At 41.7% G+C, this 25588-nt stretch overlaps 1 protein-coding gene across 1 annotated transcript in view; it reads right to left on the bottom strand.

Annotated features, from left to right (window-relative positions):
• Positions 1-25588, bottom strand: part of CHD6 (chromodomain helicase DNA binding protein 6) — a 343529-nt gene that overhangs the window by 191586 nt on the left and 126355 nt on the right. The window contains exon 4 of the mRNA XM_006839290.1: positions 3121-3268. Coding sequence (XP_006839353.1) covers positions 3121-3268 — 148 coding nt within the window. The remainder of the gene's footprint in view (positions 1-3120; positions 3269-25588) is intronic.

Genomic DNA, 25588 nt, shown 5'->3' with positions numbered 1-25588 from the left:
GTCTCCTTATCTTTGATTTTGGAGAGCTTGATTATGATCTGTCTCAGTGATTTTCTTTTGGGGTCTGTGCTTCCAAGGGTTCGCTGAGCTTCTTGAATGTTTATCTTTTCACTCTTCAGGATGTTAGAGAAATTTTCTTCCATCAATTCTTCAACTATTTTCTCTGTGGACTTGTGTGATTCTTCTTGTTCTGGAATGCCGATAATTCTTAAATTATTCCTCTTCATGTTGTCCAACATGAATCTTAGACCTTCTTTAGATTTTTTTAATCCTTTATTCTGTTTGTTCTTCTATCTTAGTGGTATTGAGAGATTTGTCTTCCAGATTACTGGTTCTGCTTTCCATCTCTTCTACTCCTTTGTCCTTTCAGTGTATTGTCTATTTCTGATATTCTATTATTGATTGTTTAGACCTCTTTGTGTAGGTTTTGAGTTGTTTCCAATGCTGTATCTTATTTGATTGTTCCTGTAGTGCTTTCCTAACTTCTTCCTTATTTTTTTCAACTCCATTGTAACGTGTTTTGAAACATTTTATCATCATTTCTCTGACTTCCTTCTCATTCATTTCTGAGGCCTGCCCTCCTTCCAGAATATAGTCCAAGTCTATCTCTAGGTCATTTGTCTCAGACATTTTATCTTGTTTTGGGACATGTGCTTATATGGTCATCTGCTTTTGATTCTTGGACATGTTTAGTGTTTATCTGTGGCCTTAATACTTAATTATGTGTTTTGGTATTTTTTATGCTGTCTGACTGCTTCCAGGTAATTGGGATCAGGAAGTGGGCTTCCCTTTTCACTCTTCTTATTGCTTAACTCAGAGTGCCTCCCTGGTATATGGCAGTTGGTATTGGTTCTTGCCTGAGTTTTGGAGTTATATAGAGTGTGATTGTAGCTCGATTACATGGCAGCAGTTACTGTTTCTTCTTGGATAATATAGGGAGAGAGAGTCCCCCAAAAGTAGAAGGGGGAGCATAAAACAGCAAAACAGCAAAAAATAAAAAATAAACAAGGGAAAAAACAAAACAAAACTAGACTGAATACTGCAGTCTGTAATCACAGAAAAGGGGGAGAAGAAACAAAAATAAAAAAAGCAAAAAACTCTGTAGCCTAAAATGAGTACAACTTTAATGTCCTCTCTTCAGCTTCTTGCTTTCAAAGCTGCCTGAGAGATTTCAAGATGCCATTGTTGGTTGTTATGCTATACCTCAGCTTAATTTAATTTTCTGCCTGTTTTGTTTTAAACTTTCTTTCCCGCTCTACAGCCCTGTTCTGGCCTTTCCTGTATTTAATAAAAAAAAAAAACAAAAAACCAGAAACAAAAACATTCAGGGCCTGCTCTTGGGCTGAGTATCCGTTTGCATGCATGGCAGAAGAATCCATCAGTGGTGAGGGTAGAGGGTGTCCAATTGCTCAGGGACCACCAATCACTCCCCATCACCAGAATGGAGGTGTGCAAACAGTTGTGGGGCCAATGACCAGATACAAAAAAATCAGAACAAAGTAAAATGGACAAAGTGTATTGTCCACCTGTGCTCAAAGGTTCTGCGGCATTTTTCCGTGGTGTTTCTGCTCCTTGACTTGGTCTTGCTGTTTGGTCTCACCAAAGATGGCAGCTCAGGACCTCTGAGCCCGGCAAATTCAAAAGTATGTGATTTCTTACTTCTGCTTCTAGTTCCTCTAGCTATAAGCCTTCAAACTTTTAAAATATTCCTATCTCTGTGGTTCCGAGTTTTGGAGCTCTGCCCTGGATCTGCTTTCCTGGTATTCTGTGTTATTGCTGACGGTGAACTTCAGTGCACCTCCACCCTAGCCGCCACCAAGCCCCGCCTCTCCACTTCTATGACATTTAAGTGAGAAACTGCACATTAAAACCTTCCCCCAGTACCTCCCGAAACAGATCACACAGGTTACCATTCTGCAAACACTAACGCCCTGTCAACTCCCATCAACCTGATGTGCTTGCTCCTCTGTCAAACTTGATATCTACCAGCTGTGAACCCCAGTTTATAGAGGCTAAGGGGAAGGTCTTTGTCCTGATGTCCCAGACACTATTACTTATCTTCCTGTGGCATCTTCCTACAGTGAAGGTCATCTAGAAATCTATGGGGACACAGATGATCCTTGTACTCAGTCAGTCTAATAGTAAAAGGTCTCCTTTAAAGCAGCAAGGCCCAGAGAGATTGCTAAGGATATCAAAGGAGACAGAGTCCTTTCAATTATTAGAACTCAAGTCCAGAGACGTTTGCTTAAAATCAAGGAGAAAATATCTAGCAATTTCATGGGTATACCTTAGCTATTTTTAGAAATCACATTTAAGTACAATCCTTGTTTCCATGTTTGGCTAAACCTTCCTATTTTGTCATAATGAAACAGTCATGCGTCGCTAGCTAAATGTCCACGAGATGTTTTGTGCAGTCCCCAGATTACGAATGAATTCCATCCCTAAATCTGTGTTTAAGTTGAGATCATACATAAATCAGAATAGTCAGTTACAGTTCGTAGCTAAGGTCAAATATTTGCCTTAGTACATAATATATAGAGTACGTTTCTATGCATAAGAAATATTAAAGCAACACTTTCAGATACACTAAAGCATCTTTAACATAATACAACAATGTTATGATGCACATTACAAAGAAACGCCTATTTGTTATTATGAACCATTGTATGCACCTCAAATTTTTAACAGAATAAGCTTTACAGGGGTGCAGAACAGACATTATATGGCTCATGACTGTATAACTCTGAATCTTCCAGCCTCAAAGGATTATAAAAATGGCTGTGTTAAGACTGGCTCAGCATTCTGAACACTAAATACATTGCCTACAGGGCAAAACAGACCCTCTGTACCTTCTCTGCCATTTCCCACATCAGTTCCCTCTGCAGTGTAATATCATGCTTCTTTCTAAAAAGAAAGCAAACACCCTTATTAGTGTAGGATCAGTGTGCTAGGGAAAAAAAATCCGTGGTCTACTTGCTCACCCATCAAAACAGTAAAAGCGCAACCCAGGTCTGTGCAGGACAGCAAGCTAGACAGAGGCACAGAGTAACCACAGGCTCTGTGTCGGCAGGATCCTATCGCAGCCATAACCTCCACCAGGGCTCCCGCGCACAGCTGTACCTGGCTGTCTGCAGACTCAGTGGACTCCTCAGGACTCCGCAGGGATGAGTTCGGCAGGCCCTGATCCAGCTCTAAGCTCTCCACTGTGGTCTCACTTTTCCTTTTTCCTTTCTTCTTTTTCTCCACTGGGGTTGGTCCTTGCTCCTTGCTACAAGGAGAAATTCAGAATTAAACCTTTTGGGAAGTTCTTAAAACTAAGATTTTTCATGGGATCAAAATAAGGACATCACATACTCTGAAATTCTAGCACTAGGGCAAGGCTTTAATGAAGAACCTATTGGAGTTTTCCCCCAGAAACATAGGAAGAAGCACCTATACGAGCTGATTCAGAATCCCCTTAATTATACCTTTTATCATGACCACTATGGTTACGATTAATAGAATTAGAAAAAAAATATTATGAGCTTCAGCAGAAACCTAATTTTTCATTTATACTATAAATCTCTAGGAAGCTTAAAGGAGATTAAGAATCGTATCACAATCTCCCTTTAAGATTCAGAGGAAGAAACCTCTACTTTATCATCATCCTAAACTGAATATGTAGTGGTTACGAATTGGGCTGTGAACCTCAAGGTCAGCAGTTCAAAACTAGCAGCTGCTCCGCGGGAGAAAGATGAGGCTTTACAGCCTCGGAAACCCTGTTCAGGGTCGCTATGGGTTGGAACCGACTCGACGGCACTTAACAACAACAATAAACTGAGTAAAGTCTATGTGTCTGATCTGGAATAAGCACTAGGAACTCAAACATGGTAGAAACTGTGAAGACCCTCTAGCCACTTACAGCTGCAGCCCAAGGCAATAAAGGATGCTTCCTGAGAGGTAGAGACGGACAAAGTACATTCACCCTACAGACCCTGCTAAGATGCAACAGCTCTCAAAAGCCTTCCCCTGGCTTTCAGAGCTAGTGAAATCTCTCGTATCTACTCTTGCAAAGCACTTCAACTGTGCTTTGCTTATGACACCCAAGCTCTGTTTGACTTCTAACCAAAGTTACTCATTAACTATGACATCAGACTCGGAATCTGTTTATATTCAGCACCTGGATTGTCTGTTGGTGCTCAGTAAACACCTATTAAATGAGTATTTTGTACTTTTCGGGTCTTTCCTACCAGACTCTAAGTTCCTAGAGTCTCATGTTCTTCCACATAATAAGTACTCAATAAATATTTAATAAGTAGATGAATACATTAATGGATGGATACATTTACTTTTGGCTGGGGAGATCTGGAAGTGGCATTTGAATGAGAATTTACATTGAATTTTGACAACAGGCATTAACAACAGCAGAATAGTAAACATGTATATAACGTTTACTACATGCACGCAGTTCTAAGTCCTTTACACAGATTATCTGCTTTAATCTTCACAACCACTCTGTAAGTCAGCATTATTATCTCATTTTTATTATACTTGATGAATTGTAGGCATAGTGAGGTTAATTTAGTTCTCTCTAGGTAAGAGGTGGGAATGTTTTTCTGCTAAAATGTATAACATCATTTCCGGGCCATACAAAATTATCAACTTAAAAATTAGCCTGTTATATTTAGCTAAACATTTAATTAACTCACCATAATGTGATGGTCAAGGAGCTCTGGTAGAATAGTGGTTATGAGTCGGGCTGCTAACATCAAGGTCGGCAGTTTGAAACTACCAGCCATTCCATGGGAGAAAGATGAGGCTTTCTGCTCCTGTAAAGATTTACTGTGGTTGCCTTAGCAGGACCAGAAAAAATAATTTCACAGACTTTACACAGCCCACAGACCTTAAATACAGCCCGTGGGCTGGCCATTCCCTACCCCTGCTCTAGAGGAACATGGTGAGTATAAATGGTGGAGACAGGATATGAATCGAGGTGGGCACATTTGATAAATGACAGTCTATGTGACTGGATGGTGTGAGTGAGTAGTTAGACGCACTGAGTGATGGAGCTGGAAATAAAAAGCAAAGGTACATCAAAGTAGAGTTTGGAATTCATTCTGTGTGGGAAGGGTCAACAGGCGAGTCCCAGGCAAGAGAGAGAATGAAGACCTAAGTAGGTTTCACCTCGAAAACTCCAAGGTGAAAATGATTTGAAAGACACAGCAGAAGTATGTAGAACCAGGAAGTCTTTGGCAAGTGACACAAAGTGGAAGAAGATCAAAAAGCGAAGTAACTGATACTTCTTCTTAGGCGATTTACTAGAAGGTGTGGTATAGAGCTACTGGATGGCCTTTTTTACAGAAAGGATATCCAGCAGGGCCAACATGTGGTAGGTATCCCAAGCAGGGCTGACAGTTGAATCAGTAGAAGCACCTCTCTTGAATACCCTTCACAGATCCCTAACCTGATCAGTGCAAAGCCACTCCATCCATAATGCCTCAGGCTGAAGGTAGCCTGCCTAACTACCAGGGAAGTTCATGATGAAAACAAGTTTGGCTCACCCTAAGGAAGTGAAAGAAGTTCTGATGTCGTGTTGCAGGTAAATGCCCTGAACTACAAAGGTGCTTTGAACTGCAAGGTCGGCAGTTCAAGCTTACCAGTTGCTCCTTGGAAACCCTATACAGGATCACTGCGTCGGAATTGACTCAATGGCACTCAACAGCAACAACAACAACTAAGGAAGTGAAAACTCAAGGGGCATTGCCATTTTAAAGAAAACCTATTTCAACAAGACATTGATAACCCCAAGCAGGGGGAAAAACAAACAGAAGTTATTTCACTTCTCAGGTCAGAAGATGGGGACACAAGTGAAACTGTTTTTAGAGAGGCTGAATTTCCACAAGAATATTTACCTTATACTATGTGGCTGTTCATTATAAAAAATGTATGTCAATATACTTTACAAAACACTTATGCATGTTGTATCTCACTGAACTGTTAGAACCACAATCCCAAGAAGAATCCAGGAAGATGATTTCCATATTCCAGATGAGAAAACTGAGGCTTAAAAGCAGGAAAGGTAGCAAAGCAGAGGTGACAATCAGGTCTTATCCAATGTATAGTTTCTTGCTTTTTACAGGTGTAGCATTGCAAGAGTTACATTCAGTCCCAAAGTTGAGCCACCAGCCTTTCCACAAAACCAGGTTTGCTATAAGACGGAACCAACTTGATGGCACTTAACGTTTTTTGACCTCTGTTTTGCTTTTTAAAAAACTCGTTTGCTTTAAATATAAAAAATTTAAATCTTTGCTTTAAAGTTATTTGAGGAGTCCTGGTGTGGTGCTGCAGGATAATGTGCTGGACCACAACATCAATGTGAACGGCAAAATTAGTGGGCCAAACTAACAACCACTCCTCAGAAACCCTATACAGGGTTGCTGTAACTCGGAACCAACTTGACAGCACTCAACAATAACAGCATTATTTGAATCTCCAATGACTTTTAAAAACAACAAGAAAAACATCCAATGACCAAATACAGAAAAACTTTACAAATAGTTGACTTTTTTAATGAATTTCTCAATAAATAAAAGTTTGTGCTTATTTTGTTTGACATAAATTTACAGAAAGCTGATAACACCAAGTTGCCAAAATAAGTGCATGCTCAGAGTCCCACTCAAACTTCCTAATTATCTGAAATTAACTTCATCTAGTAGATGCAACTTCATTATATTAGAAAACCTTGTATGCAAACTTATCTTTATTGTATACATGCTTTTAATCTTCATTTTACATAGTCACACATATAGACTAGGAATATATCATTAAGATACATACTCAAAGTAAACAAAGCACCAACCACCATTAGGAACTAGAACCTCCTCAAAACTAGTGTACCTTTGCCTTCCATGTTTTGAGACAGATCAATGTTATCAAAGTAAGGAGGAGCCACTAAGAGGCACTGCCAAAGTCACGTGTGGGGTATGCTAGATTTTCATCCAGATGTTGCAGTGAGGTGGGATGGGAAGAACACCTCAAGCGTGTGTCAGGGAAACAGAAAACTGCCTGGTGAATCCTGTTCACTTATTTGAGGGTAAACAAGAAGACACTCTATCTGGGAAATCTTCAAAGTGGTTTTTTGGAGGTTACCTTTGGCAACACAATCAATTTTAAGTTCCAAAATATTTCCTGGAGCTCTTCTAATATAAATAAATTATGGGGAAGAAAAGATTCCTTGTAAGCTTACAAATGAGATTTTCAAATAGGACATCAAGAAAATCTCACCTGATTCACCCTGTAGGAAGACCAGATGAAATGTATTTTTTGTTTGGAAATCATTGTTTGTGATTTTCATCAAATGAAGGCACAGTAAGTTCTGTTAAGCTATGCCTGTAGAAGGATTTGGTCCATGAATGATTGTTTCTTGAAGTGCCAAGATTTTCAAGACTAGTGGCCAAATCACAGTTAACAAAACTATGTATGTATATACCCTTTGACCTAGCAATTCCATTTCTGGGAATTTACTCTAAGGACACAATTCAATAACGCGAAAACACATATGTATGAAGTTACCCACTGCAGCATTATTTGATAACTTCAAGATAATGGGAACTAGCTTAATGTCCAAACAAGAGATTAAATAAACTAGGATATATATACATAATGGAGACTATGTACTTGTGAAAACAATTAAGAAAGAGTCCTATGAACTGATAGGAAATTATTACAAGGATACATTGCAAAGAGAAAAAAAGCAAAGTACAAAAGCATACAACATGGCCATCTTTTGTGTAAGAAAAAAGGTGTATTTAAAAACTGCACACATCCAGCTGCTCCTTGGAAAACCCTGTACAGGGTCACTATGAGTCAATCACAAAAGGACATTATACGACCTTACTTATACGAAAAGATAAGAAAATGCAAATACATAAGAGAAGAACATTTATTGGTGGTTACCAGGGGTGGGATGTAGGGCAGAAGTGAGGGCCAATGGTGATGGAAAAATCTCATTAAGAGTAGGGCTGTACACTCTATTACTATAATTGCTGCCAATAAGTTGTATATCTATAAAAAGTTGAAATGGCAAAAAGTACTGTGATTTAGTTATAACAATGACTAATGTCAATTAATTGGACGTGTAGACACTGCTGGATTGTTATATATTTTGTTCTGTATACTCAATAACATAGTAAATAAAATTTAAAAGATAAGCCTGTGTTACTTTGCAATTCATGTACAAACTTTTAAATTAATTTATGATTCTCTCATGATATGATTGTTATCCTTTGTAATTAGGAATTATTTCACATGAAACTTTCAAGGTGTCCAGATTTCTACTATTATTATCTTAAACTAATCCTACAATACACCCATCTCACTGATTTTATAAATATAAATTTGTATGATTTTGACCCAAATATATAGGTTAAGCTGGAAAGGCCACACAACATGTAGAATTGTTTATTATTTTTAGTAACTGAAGAAGTTGGAATCCATCTGTACCACAGACGTGAAAACCATCAATAAATGATCAATATTGGCAGGAATAACAATTTGGGAGGAAAGAGGGAGTAATACCAGAAAGACAATCACCAATGATGGTGACTGGTTGAAACAGCAGATTGAGGAATACAATCAATAGTAGTGGGGCTGATCGGAGCATCCAGTCATGCCTGAAGTACAATTTAAAAAGTTATATGCACACACAGTGAGGCGGCACAGGAGGCACTCACTCATCTCTGCCAAGAAATTTGGAAGACAACTATCTGGCTGACTGATTGGAAGAGATCAATATTTGTGCCCATTCCAAAGAGAGGTGACCCAACAGAATGCGGAAATCATCGGACAATCTCTTTGATATCTCAAGCGAGTAAAGTTTTGCTCAAGGTAATACAGAAACGGCTACAATCATACATTGACAGAGAACTTCCAGAGGTTCAAGCTGGATTCAGAAGAGGCCATGGAACGAGAGATATCATTGCTGATGTCTGATGGATCTTGGCTGAAAGCAGAGAATACCAGAAGGATGTTTACCTATGCTTTATTGACTACGCGAAGGCTTTCGATTGTGTGGATCATAACAAACTATGGAGAACATTGAGAAGTATGAGTATTCCAGACACTTAATTGTACTTCTGAGAAATCTGTACCTAAATTGTACTTCTGAGAAATCTGAAGCAGTTGTTCGAACAGAGCATGGGAACACTGAATGTTTTAAAATTGGGAAAGGTGTGAGACAGGGTTGTATTCTTTCGCCATACTTATTCAACCTGTATGCTGAGCAAATAACAGAAGCTGGGTTCTATAAAGAAAAACGTGGCGTCAGAATTGGAGGGAGGAAGACTCATTAACAACCTGCGGTATGTAGATGATACAACCTTGCTTGCTGAAAGTGAAGAGGACTTGAAACATTTACTTATGAAGATCAAAAGAGCACAGCCTTCGATATGGATTACATCTAAATGTCAAGAAAACAAAAATCCTCACCACTGGACCAATAAACAACATTCTTATCAATGGAGAACAGATTGAAGTTGTCAAGGACTTCATTCTTCTTGGATCAACTATCAACACTCACGGAAGCAGCAGTCAGAGATCAGACGACGTATTGCACTGGGAAAATCTGCTGCACAGGAACTTTTTAAAGTATTGAAGAGCAGAGATGTCAGCTTGAGGACTAAGGTGCGCCTGACCCAGGCCATGGTATTTTCAATAACCTCATATGGATGCGAAAGCTGGACAGTGAATAAGGATGATCGTAGAAGAATTGATGCCTTTGAGTTTTGGTGTTGGAGAAGAATACTGAAAGTGCCATGGACTGCCAAAAGAACCAATAGATCTGTTTTGGAAGAAGTACAACCAGAGTGCTCCTTGGAGGCCAGGATGGCTAAGCTTCGTCTCTCATACTTTGGACATATTGTCCAGAGGGAACAGTCGCTGGAGAAGGATGTCATGTTGGGTAAGGTGGAGGGTCAGAGAAAAAGAGGAAGACCCCTAATGAGATGGATTGGCCAGGTGGCATCATTGATGGACTCAAGTGTGACAGTGGTAATGAGGTTGGCCCAGGACATTGTTTCAATCTGCTGTGCATGGGGTCACTATGAGTCGGTTCCAACTTGATGGCACCTGACAACAACAACAACAATGTACACACAGTGGAATCTGTGACAGCTGGAACGTGACCAGGACAGTTGTGTGTCTCCCGGTCTCAAAAGTTTTCTGCCTTTGACAGGGTAAAGTCATAACACTTTTCTATTAATCATTTTCATGGAAAATATTTGAGTTTTCCATCTCTGACAAGCTTCTGCATTACATAGATCCTGGCTTTCACCAGTTTTACTCTGAGTATGTATTTGTACAATGTTACATATTAATCTATTCCATTGCTAGAGTACATACTATATTTGTTCAATACCTTTCTTCTTGTCTCCATTATTGATCCTTATACTACGAGAGTAGACAGAAGGTCAGGCAGGGCGATGGTATCCTATCCTGTCTTTCACAGTATGATAAGTCCATGGGTGAACATGACTCAGTCAGGCTTGAGAATATTTCCTTTTAGTTTTTGGCAGAAGCTATTAGAAAACTGAGTCTCCTCAGTCAGGAAGCTGTGACCAAGGATAGGGCTGACACTCAGAACTGTGTAAGGTTGCAGACAGAGAACCATGAGAGGAATCTTAATTCTATCTCCTGATTCTCCTTCCTTCAGTCAACAAACTAATGTTGTTGTTATTAAGTGCCATCGAGTCAATTCCGACTCATAGCGACCCTGTAGAGGGTTCCCAAGGAGCAGCTGGTGAGTTTGAACCACTGACCTTGCAGTTCAAACGACTTTGAAGTCTTAAGTATTAGCCCAGAGCGCCACAATCAGGACTCCGTCAAATCAGTTCTGGCTCACGTGACCCCATGCACAACAGAACAAAACACTGCCCAGTCCTGCACCATCCTTAGAACACTGCTGCTACCACCACTGTGTCAATCCATCTTGTTGGGGGTCTTCCTCTTTTTCACAGACCCTCCACTTTAACCAATGTGATGGTCCCTGCTGAGAACATGTCAGATGTACCAGAGACTTAAGTCTCACCATTCTGGCTTCTAAAGATCATCCGGCTGCACTTCTTACAGATTTATCAGTTCTTCTGGCAGTCCGTGGTACTTTCAATATTTTTCTCCAACACTATAATTTAAATGCATCGATTCTTCTAAGGTCTTCCTTATTCACTATCCAGCTTTCAAATGCATATCAGGTGACTGGAAATACCATGGCTTGGGTCAAGCAAACATTAGTCCTCAAATTGTCATCTTTGCTCTTTAATACTTTTAAAGAGGTCTTTTGCAGTAGATTTGCCTAGCAAACCTTTATTTTATGGTTTCAGTTTTATGTTTTTACTTAAGTGACTTCCAAGTTGGGATTATGTCAAATATAGCTCAAAAAAGTTTTGAGAAGCACAAAGGACTGAAATTGCCAGCACTTAGTGACAATTAAGGCCAGACTGAAGGGATTCATTCTAAAATCCTAAATGAGGATCCTCTCGTCTAGCTTTCAGAGCCAGAACAAACTTGCAGGGTAGGAAACAAAAGTGGAAGACAAGATTTTTGAAGCACAAATTACCTATTTTTAGTAGGAACAAACTCATACTTGATTTTATAATAAAATACACATTATCACTTCAAAGAAAGCACTTCCTAATTATTTATGACATGCAAGAAGCTCACAATGGATAAGCCACACTATGTATACCGGACAACTATCAGGTACAGCCAGCCACAATTTAGTAGAAGCCTCTCCCAAAAATCTCTTAACCTATCTTCTGCAGAGCTTCATTACCCAAGATGATTTTGTCTGTCTTTACTTTCTGCAGTTTGTATTAAAAAAAAGAGTACTTTTTGACCCTCCAAATACGAAATTACATTAGAGAATTAAAACACTAGGTAGACATTCTTTCCCAAAATGTTCCTACCACTTTGATCAACCTTCAGGTTTCTTTATTGGACTTGAGAGCTACAAACTAAGCACTTGCTCGGAGTATTAAAAAAAAGACTGAGTATGTGTGACAACAATGTATGTTGTTATTATTAAGTGCCATTGAGTCGATTCTGACCTGTAGAGACCTATAGAGAACCGCTGTGAGCTTGAAATACCAACCTCGCAGTTCAAACGATTTTACAGTCTGGACACATTAGCCCATGGCGCCATACCAGGATTCCAATGTATATAGTCTTTTATTGCTTTGCTCCAATGGTCTTCAGGCACTGAAAGAAGTTACCTACCAAACTAAATAATTCCATTAGTTTAAAAGAACTCATCTTCCCATTTGAAAACTAAAGCCTTATAAAATGGCCATCATAGTAAGTTTTAGAAGGAAAGGATCTTACTACTACAGCAAGTTACCATAACCTTCAAATTCACAACTATTGAAACAACCTGGCAAGTATCAATCTGGAGAATCCAGCCTAGAACCACAACTGCGCTCTAGGTAAAACTCTTCAAAGGAGCTTTAGTGCTGGCTTTCCCAGAAGCAGGATAATGGAGACGCAAGGATATTGTTCCAAAAGAGCTCATTTGTACATTTAATCTTTGACATAATGCCCATATTATTTTGGTCTATACACAGAGATCACCACCCATCCATCAGTTTCTTATACAGTGGTGGCTTGGAGTCCTGCTGTGGCGCTGTGGGCTGATGCATCAGACTGCAAAGCCGTTTGAACTGCAAGGTTGGTGGTTCAAGCTCACGAGCTGCTCCTTGGAAACCCTATACAGGGTCACTATAGGTCAGAACCGATTCAACGACACTTAACAACTGACCATCACAACTGATTAACTTAGATCTTATATGCCACCATTTCTTCCCCTACTCAAAATTTTCATTTTATTCATTTAGTTTATACATTTTCATTAATTCTTTCTGGCTTCCTGACTGCTGTATTTTCATGATAATCTATTCTTATTTAACAGATAAATTAGAATTCTGAAGCTGAAGATACAAATTAAAACTTAGACTGATAACCTACAAGGTCTCTGTCAGTTTGTTGTACTGTGGTGGCTTGCATGTTGGATGCTGGAAGTTATGCCATCAACAATTCCAATACCACCAGGGTTATCCACGAGGACAAAAAAGTTTCCAGACTGAGACTACGAAGAAAGACCTCGTGCTCAACTTCTGAAAATTGGCAAATGAAAACCCTATTAGTCAAAAGAGATGGCGAAGATCATAAAGATGGCACGGGCTAGGACAATGTTTTATTCTGTTATACAGAGAGTCACCATGAGTCAGAGGTGACTCAATGGCATGTAACAACGCTGATGAGGCTATCCACTGCTACTGAGTAAAGTTGCTTTCTCAAACAAGTCCCACCTGTGAGAAATATTTCTCAAGCTGGACCATCTTCAAGAATAAAAGGGTCTAGGAAGTTGCTAATTGAGATTGTTGGCTGGTATAGCAATAGGAACCCATTCATCTGGGGTATGTGTTGTTTTTAAGTGCCACCGAGTTGGTTCCAACTCATAGCGACCTTGTATAATGGGTTTCCAAGGCTGCAAATCAATACGGGAACAGAAAGCCTCATTTTTCTCCTATAGAAACAGTGGTAGTTTTGAACTGCTGACCAAAAGATCAGCAGCCCAACTTGTACCAACCATGAGGGGTAGGGGAAGAACCCGTTTGAGAAGTAGAAACTTTAAAATAAGAATTGTTGTTAGGTGCCACAGAATCATAGTGACTCTGTGCACAACAGAACAAAACACTGCCCATCCTGGGCCAACCTCACAATTGTTGCCATGCTTGAGCCCACTGATGCTGCTACTTTGCCAATTCATCTTGCTGGGGGGGTCTTTCTTTTTTTTTTCTGACCCTTCACCTTACCAAATATGATATCCTTTTCCAGCAACTGGTCCCTCCTGACAGTATGTCCGAAGTATGAGAGAGATGAAGTTTGGCCATCCTGGACTCCAAGGATCAATTTGGCTGCACTTCTTCCAACACAGATCTGTTGGTTCTTTTGGCAGTCCATGGCACTTTCAATAATCTCCTCCAATACCATAACTTAAATGTATAATTCTTCTACGGTCTTCCTTATTCACTATCCAGCTTTCACATGCATATGAGGTTATTAAAAATACTATGACTTGGGGCAGACACACCTTAGTCCTGAAGCTGACACCTTTATTCTTCAATATTTTAAAAAGGTCTTGTGCAGCACATTTGCCTAATGCAATACGTCGTTTGATTTCTTGATTGCTGCTTCTGTGAGTGTTGCTGATTGATCCAAGAAAAATGAAGTCTTTGACAACTTCAATCTTTTCTCCATTGATAAGAATGTTGTTTATTGGTCCAGTGGTGAAGATTTTCCTTTTCTTTAAATTGAGATGCAATCCATAATGAAGGCTACGGTCTTTAGTCTTTATTAATAAGTATTTTAAGTGCTCTTCACTTTCAGCAAGCAAGGTTGTATCATCTGCATATCGCAGGTTGTTAATGACTCTGTCTCCAACCCTGATGCCATGTTTTTCTTCTTATTACCCAGCTTCTCGGATTATATGCTCAGCATACAAGTTGAATAAGTATGGTGAAAGAATACAACCCTGCCACACACCTTTCCTAATTTTATATCATTTAGTGTCTCCATGTTCTGTTTGAACAACTGCCTCTTGGTCTATGTACAGGTTCCTCATGAGCACAGTTAAGTGTTTCAGATTACTTATACTTTGCAATGTTGTCCACAATTTGTCATGATCCACATAATCTAAGGCCTCTGAGTAGTCAATAAAGCACAGGTAAACATCTTTCTGGTATTCTCTGCTTTCAGCCAAGATCCATCTGATGTCAGCAATGATATCCCTCATTCCACATCCTCTTCTGAATCCAGTTTGAACCTCTGGAAGTTCTCTGTCAATGTATGCTTGTAGCCATTTCTGTATTACCTTTAGTAAAACTTTACCCGCATGGAATGTCAAAGATATTGTCCAATAATTTCCGCATTCCTTTGGGTCAGCTCTCTTTGGAATGGTGCAACCATCAAAAGGAAATAGGTGACATCCAGAAAGACTGTTCACCCCATAATACTCAGTCACTGAGGAACCGGGGGGGGGGAGGGGGAGGGACTTTCAAACTAGGAAATAAGAATGCTTGTAAAACAACTGTGCAGCACGTCTGCCTATCTTGTCTTCTGGCTTTAGCTCTCAATTTTGCAAAATCAAATAATAAAGCCTCATTCTCCCTAAAATGATGAATACAGACTGGATTTCTTGAGTTTGTTAGTAAGCACTTATGATAACTCATCGCTGACCTCATACAGGATAAGGTGGTCCACCCCAGTTTTCCCCCAGGAGACCTATCGGGGTAAGGTCCTAGTCAGGGATTTAGACTGACCCAACAGTTGCCAAGAGGAACCAAGGCAGTGTTTAGGGTATTGACAACGTTTCTTACAAATTTGGGGAATTTTCTGCCCACTTGGAGTGGCAGCCCTGGTTTTGGTGGACTGCTCTGCAGGGGTGATTACCTCCCAATGAGAGCCAGAAAGGACCCAGACTGTTAAAAGAGAATTAGCAAGAGTAAAATGGAGGACTGAGAACAGACTATCCGCAGCAAGCAAGCAATCTCATGACTGAGCCACGGTGAGAAAACTGGACGGACTGAAAGTACCACCCTGCTGGTTGGGCATTTTTAGGAGTCAAGCATGTGTGACTGACATGTATCTTGGATACGAAACGAGTGCGGAGTCCTGATCCACGGTGTAGTTGTCCCTCAAGGGAAACAGCCAGAGAACAGATGCAGCAAATCTCGGAGTGTGCAAGAAACCTCCAGGAAACGGGAGGGTTTGAGTGCACAAGCAAGCAAGTGCAGAGTCCCAATCTGCAGTTCCATCCTCCCGCAAAAAAAATGGCAGGAGAAGGATGAAGCGAATCTTGGGGTGTGCAAGAAATTTCAGGATTGAGCACACAGGGAAACTCAGAAAACCAAACACCAAGACCAACAGAGAATGGGGCTGCCCAATCCTCTTTGACGTTTTTTGGTTAGTAGGGAGAATGGAATCAGTTCAGAAGATGCTCCCCCTTAAAGAACAAAAGGGGGAGACTCAATCAAAATCTTGGGAACCTCTGTCTTGCTTGCCATCCACTTGTGCCACACAGCAGAGAGAGACAGGAACTGAAAATAGTGAGGGGACTGAGACCAAGAATGAGGAAACTAAGCCGACTTACACCTCTTCCTCAGGTTTGAGAATGGAGTTACAGCAATCCAAGAGGAACCTCCAGCAGTTTTCCCCCTGCCCTCCAAAAAACAGATGTTTCCCCTTTGGTAGTCCCAGTGCAAGGGAAGAGAGGGGAATGATTAGAAAAGACTGGGCCAGGTCCCCAGGACCACCAGTAGATGCTCTAAGTGTAGGGAGACAGGGCATTTCAAAATACAGTAGCCAGATATAAAAAAGTGACCTTTGATGAGGATTCGGGGGTCAGGGGTTCCTTATGACTGAATCCCACCAGAAACCCTTGATAAATCTGAAGGTAGGACCCAAAGGGGAGGAAATGACCTTCCTAAACGACACTGGGGCCGCCCGATCCTCCTCGACCTGCCCGACAAAAAGGCACCAAGTTATCATCAGACAAACTGACAGTGCAGGGAGTTAAAGGCAAAGGGTTCCAGGTTCCCATATTTTTGAAAATGTTGCTCAGAAGAGGGCTCAATCAAGTAGAATAAAGGCTTCTCTGTCCCAGAGGCGGGGGTGATAATCTTTTGGGATGGGACCTAATTGGGGTTAGGATTAGGGTGGAAGACTAATGAGACTTCTGACTGAAGAGGAGAAAGGAAAGAAGGAAACAGGGGAGGGCTGGAGATTCCACCCTTGCGAATGGAACTGAAGAAACCTGGGAGGTGGTCTGCAGAAGACAATAACCTATCCCCAATGAGGGGAGGAAGGGCCTAAAGGCAGTGATAGAGGGCTTAGTGAAAGATGGCCTGGTCTGTACCCTCTCCCCCGCACCCCTGAGATTCAGATAGCAGAAGACTTAAAGCATGCTCGGATTACAGCCCTGATCCTGGCACTACCATTCTTAGAGAACTCCTTTTACCTATTCTAAGGTGTATCACAGGGTCCTCACCCAGACGAGGGGGTAGGGAGCAACCCACCACCTTTGTGTCCAAACAGTTGGATCCTATCTCAAGAAGTTGGCTGGAAAGTGTCCAGGTGGTGGCTACTACTGCCCTCATGGTGGAGCAAAGTCAAAAAATGACTTTCAGGGGAGTCTTAATCATGAGCTTCAGGTCAGGAACATATTAAACCAAAGGGCAGGGAGGTAGCTGACAGATTCTTGAATTTTAAAGTATGAGGGAATGTCACTAAAGGGAGATGACCTGGTCTTGACTACCAAGACTTGCTAAAGCCCTGTTAGGTTTCTGTAGAGGAGGGGACTTGTGAACAGTGGGGGAAGGGAATTGGTTGGTAGAGATCTGGTTGAGCAGGGCCTGGACGGCCTCCTGCTCCCCCTGGAGACAGCAATGGTCCATGTGGATGGTTGCCAAGGGGGAGGTATGTGGAGGCTGTTGGTAACTGCCTTGCAGATGAGGTGGCCCAACAGGCTTCTTTGGAGGGGTAGACCCGATGCCTGGTCTGGTGACCAGTGTTCCAGAGGCGACAATGGGAGCCGGCTCACTGTAGTGGAACAGGAAGAGCTGGTTAAAGCTGGGGCTGCTCAGAAAGAGGGCAGTGGTGGGTCCTCCGGGATAGGAGGGAATTGATAGGCCAACCTACGATGAGAGAATTATTGTCCATACTGCATAGGGGGAGTCATTGCGATTCACAGCTATGTGTGATGCTATGCTGAGAACCCCTAAGTGTGCTGGGATTTGTGTTATCACCAGGCAGCTATGTGGGGGCTACATAACCTTTCAAAAGAATTAAAGTGAGGGTGCCTGGGAGACACCCTGCAGGGGGTGGGGAGGAAGCATCCAGGATTGGGGTCATTTTAGAATATTCCAGTGGATTTCATAGAGTTGCTCGAAGTGGGAGGGCAGAGATGTCTGCTGGGAGTGGTGGATGATCTTTCTGGCTGGGTCAAGGCCTTCCCTTCAGCCTCTGCTACCATTTTATCCCAGAGCAGATTATATCCAGCTTTGGTCTAGTAGAAAATACTGACTCAGACAATGGGAGCCACTCTACTTCCAGAGTGTTGAAAGAATTAATGGAGAACTTGGATATCAATTAGGATTATCACATCCTCTGGTATCCTCCCTCCTCTGGAAAAGTAGAAATAATGAATCAGACTCTTAAACAGCCAATTACAAAGTTAATCTTAGAAATTAAATTGCCATGGACCAAGTGCCTCCCTATACCACCACACGTCTGTTAGTATGTCTACTGTGGTTGCTTGTAAGTTGCTGTGATTCTGGAAGCTATGCCACCGGTATTTTAAATACCAGCAGGTTCACCCATGGTGGACAGGTTTCAGATGAGCTACCAGACGAAGACAGACTAGGAAGGAGTGACAAACTACTTCCAAACATTTAGTCACTGAAAACTTTATGAATAGCAGAAAAACACGGTCAGATATAGTGCTGGAAAATGAGCCCCTCAGGTTGGAAGGCATTCAAATGCGACTGGGGAAGAGCTGCCTCCTCAAAGTAGAGTTGACCATGATGACGCGAATGGAGTAAAGCCTGTGGGAGAAAAACACGCAGGACCTTCATTCGCTGATAGGGCACAACTAAAAATGAAGAGAAACAGCTGTAAACATCCATTGAAAATCTAAACGTGGATGTACGGAGTATGAGTCTGGGAAAACTAGAAGTTGTCAAAAATGAAATGGAACGCATAAATATCGTTATCTTAGGCATTAGTAAGCTGAAATGGACTGGTGGTACTGGCCATTTTGAATCTGACAACCACATGGTTTACTATGCTGGGAATGACAAACTGAAGAGGAATGGTATTGCATTCACTGTCAAAAAGAACATATCCAGATCTGTCATGAGGTACAACGCTCGCTGTCTGTGATAGGATAATACCCAGACGCCTACAGGGAAGGCAAGTTAATACCACTATGATTCAAATTTATGCACCAACCACTACAGCCAGTGAGGATGAAATAGAAGAATTCAACCAACTTCTTCAATCTGACATTGATCAAACATGAAATGAAGATGTACTGATCATTACTGGTGATTGGAATGCAAAGGTTGGAAGCAAAGAAGGATCGTAGCTGGAAAACATGGCCTTGGTGATAGAAATCATGCTGGAGAATGCATAAGAATTCTGCAAAACCAATGATTTGTTCATTTCAAATACCTTCTTTAGACAGCATTCGAGGCAAATATACACATGGACCTTACCAGATGGACTATACAGAAACCAAATTGACTACATCTGCAGAAAGAGAAAATAGAAAAGCTCTATATCATCAGTCAAAAGAAGGCCAGGGGCAGACTGTGGAATAGACCATCAATTACTCATATGCAAATTCAAACTGAAGCTGAAGAAAATGAAAATAAGTCCACGAGAGCCAAAATAAGACCTTGAGTGTATCCCATCTGAATTTAGAAATCATCTGAAGAACATTTTTGATACATTAAACACTAAAGACAGAAGGCCAGAAGAGTTGTGGGATGACATCAAGAGCATCTTACATGAAGAAAGCAAAAAGTCATTAAGACTCCTCAGAGCAAACCCTCTTCGAAGACTAAGACTCAATGGGAATACACGCTCTGATTGGTGACCAAACTCGTCACCGATAAGGGAAAGTAAGGGAAAAACAGCAAGGAAGTGGTGAGCTAAGCCCTACAATGCGGAGAGTGAAGCATTCAGCTGATAAACAGAGAGGGCATATGCACAAGAACACCCACACTTGCAGATAATTCCCCCTTGACCTGGCTTCAATGACTGGATGATCAGAGCTCAACCAGAAGAAGAAAGAAGAGGAAAAAAAAAAGAGTAATCTGATACAATTTGATGAACCTGACCTACACCTAAGGATGCAGTAGCTCAAAAGAGGGAACAAATCCTTACAGCAAGAATCATTCTCACCCCCTCCACACACAGAGGGATGGGCAACTTGGACATTGGCTACCCAAAATGGGGGGGTGGGGAGGGGGTGGGCTACAAAGGCAAGAAGTGACTGGCTTACAAGCTTTCAAGAGGGAACATAGAGCCAGGGAGCCTGGAGGAAGGCAGACTCTCTAGTGAGTAGTATCCAATCTGTCTAGGTGAAGCTGATGAAATGAAATGCAGATGGGTCTCCTGTGATACAATAGTGAATACTTGTTATCAGGACTGATTGTGAGGGTTGGAAATGTAAAGGTAGACGTTTTATAGCAAGGAAGGGAGTGATTAACTTTCCAGTCTAGGAGCGGAGGTCCCTAGGACCATCAACAGAGAAGAGCGAAGAGTGGGACCCTACCCAGAAAAGCAGTGATGCCTGAGATGGAGGCAGAGATGATGACGTGGAGAGATGGAGCAGCCGGGGCCTTGAGATCCAGAGAGGGAGAGCGACTGTGTGCTGAAGACTGGGGGGGTGGGGGGATAGTGTAAGGGGCAGGCTTGCAGGGTATACCCTTTGGTTGGTTGATGATGCATGGAGGGGACTGTAACCATGGCAATGAAACAATTTACGATAGAATGAATGTAAAACTAATGTTCTCCCATGTAAACTATCATATAATTCACAATAATAATAATAATAAAAAAGTCATTAAGAAGACAAGAAAGAAAGAAAAGGTCAAAATGGATATTAGAAGAGACACTGAAACTTGTTCTTCAGTGTAGAGATGCTAAAGCAAATGGAAGAAATGAAGAGGTACAACAGCAGAACAGAAAATTTCAAAGATCAGCTCAAGAAGATAAAGACAAATACAACAACAAAATGTGCAAATATCTGCAGTCAGAAAACCAAAAAGGAAGAGCACGCTCTGCATTTTTCAAGCTGGGGGAACTGAAGAAAAATGCAAGCCTCGACTTTCGTTACTGAAGGCTTCTCTGGGCAAATTATTGAATGATGCAAAAAGCATCAAGAGAAGATGGAAAGAATACAGAGTCACTGTACCAAAAGGAAATGGTTAATGTTCAACCGTTTCAAGAGGTTGCATATGATCAAGAGCCATGATACTGAAGGAGGAAGTCCAAGATGCATTGAAGGAATTTGCAAAGAACAAGGCGCCAGGAATTGATAAAAACTGTAATCTTTCAAGAAAGTGAGGCGGCACAGGAGGCACTCATTCACTCAACTATGCCAAGAAATTTGCAAGACAACTATCTGGCCAACTGATTGGAAGAGGTCCGTATTTGTGCCCATTCCAAAGAGAGGTGACCCAACGGAATGCGGAAATCATCAGACAATCTCTTTGATATCCCATGCGAGTAAAGTTTTATTAAAGGTAATAAAGAAATGGCTGCAAGTATACATTGACAAAGAACTTCCAGAGGTTCAAGCCAGATTCAGAAGAGGCCGTGGAATGAAGGACATCATTGCTGATGTCTGATGGATCTTGGATGAAAGCAGCGAATATCAGAAAGATGTTTTATTGTCTTTACTGACTACGCAAAGGCTTTTAATTGTGTGGATCATGACAAGTTATGGACAACATTATGAAGTACGAGTATTCCGGAACACTTAATTGTGCTCATGAGGAAACTGTACATGGGCCAAGAGGCAGTTGTTCGAACAGAACATGAGAACACTGAATGGTTTAAAATTAACAAAGGTGTGTGACAAGGTTGTATTCTTTCATTATACTTAATTCAACCTGTATATTGAGCAAATAATCTGAGAAGCTGGGTTAGATGAAGAAAAATGTGGCATCAGGATTGGAGAAGACTCATTAACAATATGCAATATGCAGATGATACAACCTTGCTTGCTAAAAGTTAAGAGAACTTAAAACATTTACTGATGAAGATCAAAGAGCATAGCCTTCAGTATGGATAACATCTCAATGTAAAGAAAACAAAAATCCTCACCACTGGACCAATGAACAACATTCTTATCAATGGAGAAAAGATTGAAGTTGTCAAGGCCTTCATTCTTCTTGGATCAACTATCAAAACTCCTGGAAGCAGCTGTCAAGAAATTAGATGACATATTGCATTAGGCAAATCTGCTGCACAAGACCTTTTTAAAGTGTTGAAGAGCAAAGATGTCAGCTTGAAAACTAAGCTGCACCTGACCCGAGACCTGGTATTTTCAATAACCTCATATTCATGTGAAAGCTAGAAGTAAGTAAGGAAGAACGTAGAAGAACTGATGCTTTTCAGTTATGGTGTTGGAGATTATTGAAAACTGCCATGGGCTGCCAAAAGAACCAACAGATCCGTGTTGGAAGAAGTGCAGCCAGAGTGCTCCTTGGAGGCCAGGATGGCCAAACTTCGTCTCTCATACTTTGGACATATTGTCAAGAGGGACCAGTTGCTGGAGTGGCCAAATAGCAGCATCAATGGACTCAAGCGTGGCAACAGTAGTGAGGTTGACCCAGGAACAGGCAGTATTTTGTTCTGCTGTGCATAAGGTTGTTATGAGTCAGTACTGACCCGATGGCACCATACAACAACAGCAACAAAGTGCCTCCCTATAGCCCTCCTCAAAACTAGGATGACACCAAGGATTGCAGAAGACAAATTCCAGCCTAACTGAGAGGTCCCTTAGCCAAGTGTTGTTGACCAGAGATGCCATCCAGCCTGTGGAGAAGGGATAGACTCACTACACATGAGTGAAGGGACCAATGGAGAGGGATTTTCCCCAGGAGAGAGGGGGCTGCTGGTGGGAGGGGGGATGTTCTTAGTCCAGAGAGCTTCTCGGGGTGAACCTGAGAAGAGTCTGCTGGATGAGGGAAGGGGTGTTGGAAGGTGGTATGGCTGGGATGTGTCGCTGCTGTGGAGGGCTTTCACCTGTAGCCGGCAGGTCAGATTAGTTGCCATTGTGGCCATTGCACTGTTCCATTGTTCCCTTGGGCCATTGGATTAGATGCCAAATTTATCTTTTGGGAGCCTGGAGAACCAGAGGCAACTTTCCCATGCAGATAAGTATCTCTGCCCGAGCCAGAATCAGAGTACAGTTTCCATAGCCCGTGCTCCTGTTGAGATGATATGCACTGGACTACTCAATACAAGGGGTGGGCCGTCCCCATGAGACTATGTCTCTAAGATGGAAAACCCTAAGAGAAGCAGATCCAATTTTCTAAGGGGTCCCCTATAACTTACTGTCAAAACTTACAATGCAACCCCATACTTATCTCAATTAATGTCCCAACTATCAGGGATAGGGAGCCAAGAGTGGCAACTCAAGTCTATGGAATGGGTGCTGACATCTCTGGACAGGACCCTATGGGGCAATTTGCACTCCAACTTGTCACTTCCCCAACTTTAGGGCCAACCCTAGGCCATTCTCCTATTACTCCTCCAAGGCACTGTAAGAATGACCCTAAAACAGTAGAAATGATTGAGGTAAAAGACCTAAGACAAACATTAGAGATAGAAACAAAATATGGAAGTGTGAACACTTGGGCAGAATGGGTTAAATATTCAGTGCAAGCTCTCAACAAATGTGATTGCCATGCTTGGGTAGCTGATAAACCACAAGCGCAGGGCTTTCCCTTTCCCCTCGGTTGGAACTCAGATCCATCGGGAATGCACTGCAGATTGGCTCTGTACCAAGACAAGGATGCTTGGTGAAATGAAACTTGTAAGAACTTGTCATGGCTTCTTCCTGCACTGCAAAACTCAAACCCAAAAACAATTCCCTCATTCTCTATAGGGATGATGAACCACTCTTCTTGTCTTTTACAGCCAGAAGTAGAGTTCACAATGCCCTTAGGAGAACTGACAACTTGCACCCATGTCCAAAATGTCACTGGTGAGCCTAGCAGTGGCAATTATTCAACCCTGAGAGTACCCCGGGTAAATGTCTGGTGGTATTGTGGAAAGGGGAACCTCCATGAGTTGCTGCCGTCCAACAGGGCTGGGACATGCGCCTTGATCCAGCCGGCAATAACCTTCACCTTAGTATCTCATGAGAACCCCAAGCACAATGAGAAATCCCAAGCCTAGAGATTTCTCCCTGCAACCTTTCATGCACATATTTATATAGATGCCATTGGAGTCCCTAGAGGGGATCCTAATGAGTTTAAAGCTAGAAATCAGACAGCTGCAGGGTTTGAGAGCACACTTTTCTGGTGGGATACCATAAATAAAAATGTAGACAGGATTAACTCTATTTACTATAACCAACAAAGGTTTATAAGCTATACCAGGATGCCCTACAAGGAGTAGCTAGCCAACTAGATTTTGACACTAGCCAGATGGCTTGGGAAAACACAATGGCACTGGACATGATACTGGAAGAGAGGGGAGGTGTATGTGCAATATTAGGAAGTAAGTGTTGTATTTTTATCCCTAACAGCACAGCTCCTGATGGAACCATCAAAAAGGCCCTGCAAGGATTAAATACCCTAGCTAATGAACTGGCAGAGAAAGCTGGGATCAGTGGCCTTCTCATTAACTGGTCAGAAGGGTGGTTTGGGAAGTGGGAAAATATGGCCGCCTCAATCTCACCTCTCTAATAATGGTGGTGGTGGTGGTAGTTATGTGCCGTGGAGTAGGTTCTGACTCATAGCGACCCTGTATAGGGTTTCTGAGGCTATAAATCTTTATGGAAGCAGAAAGCCTCATCTTTCTCCAATGGAACCACTGGAAGTTTCAAACTAGCTGACATTAAGTTAGCCCAACTCATAACCAGAGTTACTTTCTCTCATAACAGTAGCTTGAAGTTTGACAGCTATTAGATGTTGTATCATACCCTGCATCCGAGGACTAGTCCAGAGGCTAATCAAGACTGCTGTGAGTAAACAGACACCCATGGCACACCAACAAACCAACTTATTATTCTCAGAGACATCCATAGATGATATACTTTATTAGGAAGAAAGCCAACAGATGCTAGATAAATTTGACAAGCATAAATGAAGATGAGACCAACAAGTGTACTAAGAAAAGGGGAGGATTTGTGAAAAATAATTCTCATGCTGGTCCATCTTCAGGAATAAAAGGGTCCAGGAAGTTGCTAATTGAGATTGTTGGCTGGTATAGAGATAGGAACCCATTCACCTGGTGTGTGTATAAACAGGATAAACTAGGAGAGGGGGAAGCAAAACCCATTTGAGAAGTACAAGCTTTAAAATAAGAATGCAACCATCAAAAGGAAATAAGTGAGTCCAAGAAGATAGTTCACCCCTTGATGAACCAGGGGAAGGACTTTTGAGCTAGGAAATAAGAATGCTTGTATAACAGCCACATCTGCCCATCTTGTCTTCTGGTTTTGGCACCTGATTTTGCGAAACTGAATAATAATAAAGCTCTTCCTAAAATGAGTACAGACTGGATTTGAAAGTAAACACTCATGGTAAGTCATTGAGGATCTCATACAAGGCGGTCCGTTCCACTTCTCTCCCCAGAGACCCATCAGGGTAAAGTCCTAGTCAGGGGTTTATACAGACCTGCCAGCTGCCAAGAGGAACTGAGGCAGTATATAGGGGAATCTACAACATACATTTCTTACACACCCTGAATGGGAAGCCTGGGATGGCTTCCCCCATTTAGAGTATACTGGCAGAGAAAAGCTGATCAGCTAACG

This window comes from Chrysochloris asiatica, unplaced genomic scaffold (genome assembly GCF_000296735.1).
Source record: "Chrysochloris asiatica unplaced genomic scaffold, ChrAsi1.0 scaffold00023, whole genome shotgun sequence".
Taxonomy (NCBI): domain Eukaryota; kingdom Metazoa; phylum Chordata; class Mammalia; order Afrosoricida; family Chrysochloridae; genus Chrysochloris; species Chrysochloris asiatica.
This window is presented reverse-complemented; position numbering and strand designations above follow the sequence as displayed.